Below are 3,069 nucleotides of genomic sequence, written 5' to 3'. Positions count from 1 at the left end.
AAAAAATGAGTTCATGACTGCATAAATGCTCTAGTTTATATTTTCCCCAAAATTATCTCAGTAATGATAGTGCAATCTGTGCTGTACTTTTTTCCAGATAAAAATCTTCACCAATCAGTGAAAGGTTATCTGAGGCAAATGAAGACTAGACATAAAGGCCAAGTGCAGATCGTATCTCAGTATATGGCTTTCATTATCACAGGACATATTTCATCTCAAGTACACAATTTATAAGATCACAACTTACAGTTACTACTTTGTCATTATTCCTAAATTAAGGAAGAAAAATATAAAATGTCAACCTTAGCCCATCGAAATAGGCAGTTAATGTCTTAATTCAATTGATTGTCAGAAAGTTCAAATATGGAATCGGTTTTTTTTTTTAACCAGTCCTAGGGTTTGAACTCAGGGCCGGGGCTCTGCCTATGAGCCTCTCTGTGCTAGCTCTCCTACCACTTGAGCCACAGCACAACTTGCTTTTATTCAAATAGGCTTTTAAAAAAGAACTGTTTTAAACCCCTTTAAACTATGATAATAGATTGCTTTTTCTGAGTAGTTTATTAGAGATAAGACTCTCACGGACTTTCCTGCCTGGACCGGCTTTGAACTCTGATCCTGAGATCTCAGCCTACTGAGTAGCTAGGATTACAGGCATGAGCTTCTACCAGTCTCTGGCTGGAAATAGTCATTTTTAATATAAAAGATAAAATCATTAACAAGATTGTAATTATGATAATACTGTAACTTACTGTCTTAGGTTTTCAATCATTTTTTCCATTGCTTCCTCCCAGCAATATGCCTTAACGGAGTGAATATTTTCAATCATTTCTGAGGTGATCACAAGTCTCTCATTGATCTTTCCAGCTCTCTGATCTCTGTAAACCAATTAATTGATGTATCAATAGTAAAAACAACTCAAATTATCCATGAACTGATATTAATTATGTTTCTTATATTAACTAGATGGACATTAATTTTCTTAGCAAATAACGTTGGCAAAAATAACAGCTACCATTTAGTACATGCCTCTTCTTTGCCTGACACTGCACTAGATGAATTCTGTTCACTGTCCATACTCTTTCTGGTGGCCATTATCTCCATGCTGAAAGCCAGATGAAAAATATGTTCAAGCTGGGATTTAAGCAAAGACCCAGCTGACTCTGAAACTTGTATACTTTCTGTCACAGTCCTTCTAACATAAGCAGTACCGAGTATTACTGATTAATTCTGTAACAGTGGCTCTGGTATGATGATCCATAAATCAGAGTAGAAAAAAGCCAAGGAGTTTTATTGACTTCCCCCTATGTATTCCTCCAATTTATATGAATATTTGAGTATTCATTTTTACCTCAATCTTCTGAACTATGAAAATGCACTGAATATTAACACCAAGAAATTCTGTAAAGCAAAAAATATCCCATTGATACCATTATTATTTAGTCCATTAAAATAACTCATTTAAGGTGACATTCCATAGGTTACAGTTCAGTACAAAGAGAAGTCTTGCTTTTATTCAAATAGGCTTTTAAAAAAACTGTTTTAAACCCCTTTAAACTATGATAATAGATTGCTACCTGTACTTCATCATTTTTCTCCCTAATCCAGCTTGGGCAAGAGCAAGGAGTATAAGAAAAGCAAGGCCACAGAAGGCAGAGGCCTGCAACAAGTCCCAGAGCAGCCCCATCAGGAGGGTCACTTGTAAAGGTGCAATCCACACAAAATGTGTCAAAGCAAGCCCCTGAAAAATAAAAGCACAGAGACAATAAGTGTATGCTATTGTCCACCCCCAAAACCAATCATATGTGGAGCTTAGGTAAATAATGCATGGCTCTGAACACATTCAAAACCAAACCTGAGTGTTCATTAAGTGGAGTGCATAGCAATGGGCATAAGCAATCTACAGAGACCCTAGATTTTCCCAAGGATTTAATTTAAAGTCACTGCACTGCAAAGTATATCTTTATTCAGTTGAATTTTGAGATTGAATATCTTAAGCATAATATCCAGAATTTATTTCAAATAATACTTTTTTGGACAAAGCAAGAACCCTCATTCAGATATGAGGGAATAAAGGATTCTCCTCAGAAACTGCGTTCATAATCAACTGCATACCTCTATTATCTGACAGAGGAATTGAGAATAAATATATGTTTAACTCAGCAGTAATTTATTTAGCACTTGCTATGGGCCCCGAGCAATGTTAAACAATAGAAATGTAAAGGTAAGTAAAACACAGTTCTGTCCTCAAAGACCTTGACTTTATTTGTCCCATAAGACAACATAGAACAAGAATTCCTCAGCATATCATATTTAACCAAAGTAAACAACCAACTTAAAATATTAAAAGGAAGCAAGGTCTGATAAGGATTAAGATGGCTTAATAAGAGAGTTGAGATACTGTAAGCTGGGCAGATTCATCAGACCTCAAAATGGCACTGTTCTACAATTCACCTCCTCAGTTTCCAGAAATAGCCACAGTAAGGGATGAAAAAGGCTTATCCAGTGGTTCTGTTATCCGATTCAAACTTCACCTTTAGTAAAATGTGATTTCTAATATAAGGAATAGAAGATTTAATCAATAGGTACATACTTCGTCAAATTTGTTCAGGTTGTTGGAAAGAAGACTAATGAGTTGTCCAATACTTATTTTATCTAGAACACGACTTGATAGCTTTAAAGTCTAGAATAAAAATGGAAAGTTAGAAGATGTCAACTAACAAGATAATCATATTTATAGGTAAAATTATAATAAAGCTGAGGAACTAGGCTATAGGCATTCATTTTACTACAGGAAATGAAAATTACTTTATATTCATCTGGTTTCATGTCTCCACAGATTTATAACTATCTTTTTTTTTTAATTTGTGAAAATACTGTACAGAGGGGTTACAATTGCATGGGCAGGAAAATGCGTACATTTCTTACCAAGCATTGCAGCCTCCTCCTTTGTTTACCCTTCACATCACTTCCCAGCCTCCCCCCTCCCCTCCATCCCAATCCTTTTCCTTCCCCCCTCCCCCCCTCCCCCCCCCACCGACGTTGTAAAGTTCGTTTTGGACATGACAACTA

The 3,069-nt window shown here is 35.9% G+C and overlaps 1 protein-coding gene across 1 annotated transcript; it reads right to left on the bottom strand.

Annotated features, from left to right (window-relative positions):
• Positions 1-749: 749 nt before the first annotated feature.
• On the bottom strand, positions 750-2,680 carry LOC106002345 (cystic fibrosis transmembrane conductance regulator-like; the record flags this gene model as incomplete). Its single annotated transcript, XM_013037238.1, has 3 exons — positions 750-875; positions 1,575-1,738; positions 2,591-2,680. Coding segments are annotated over 3 exons (380 nt in total), but the record flags the coding sequence as incomplete, so codon positions are not given.
• Positions 2,681-3,069: the final 389 nt, after the last annotated feature.

Source organism: Dipodomys ordii, unplaced genomic scaffold (assembly GCF_000151885.1).
Source record: "Dipodomys ordii isolate 6190 unplaced genomic scaffold, Dord_2.0 Scaffold7945, whole genome shotgun sequence".
Taxonomy (NCBI): Eukaryota; Metazoa; Chordata; class Mammalia; order Rodentia; family Heteromyidae; genus Dipodomys; species Dipodomys ordii.
The sequence above is the reverse complement of the archived record's forward strand: the minus strand, read 5'-3'. Positions and strand labels throughout refer to the sequence as shown.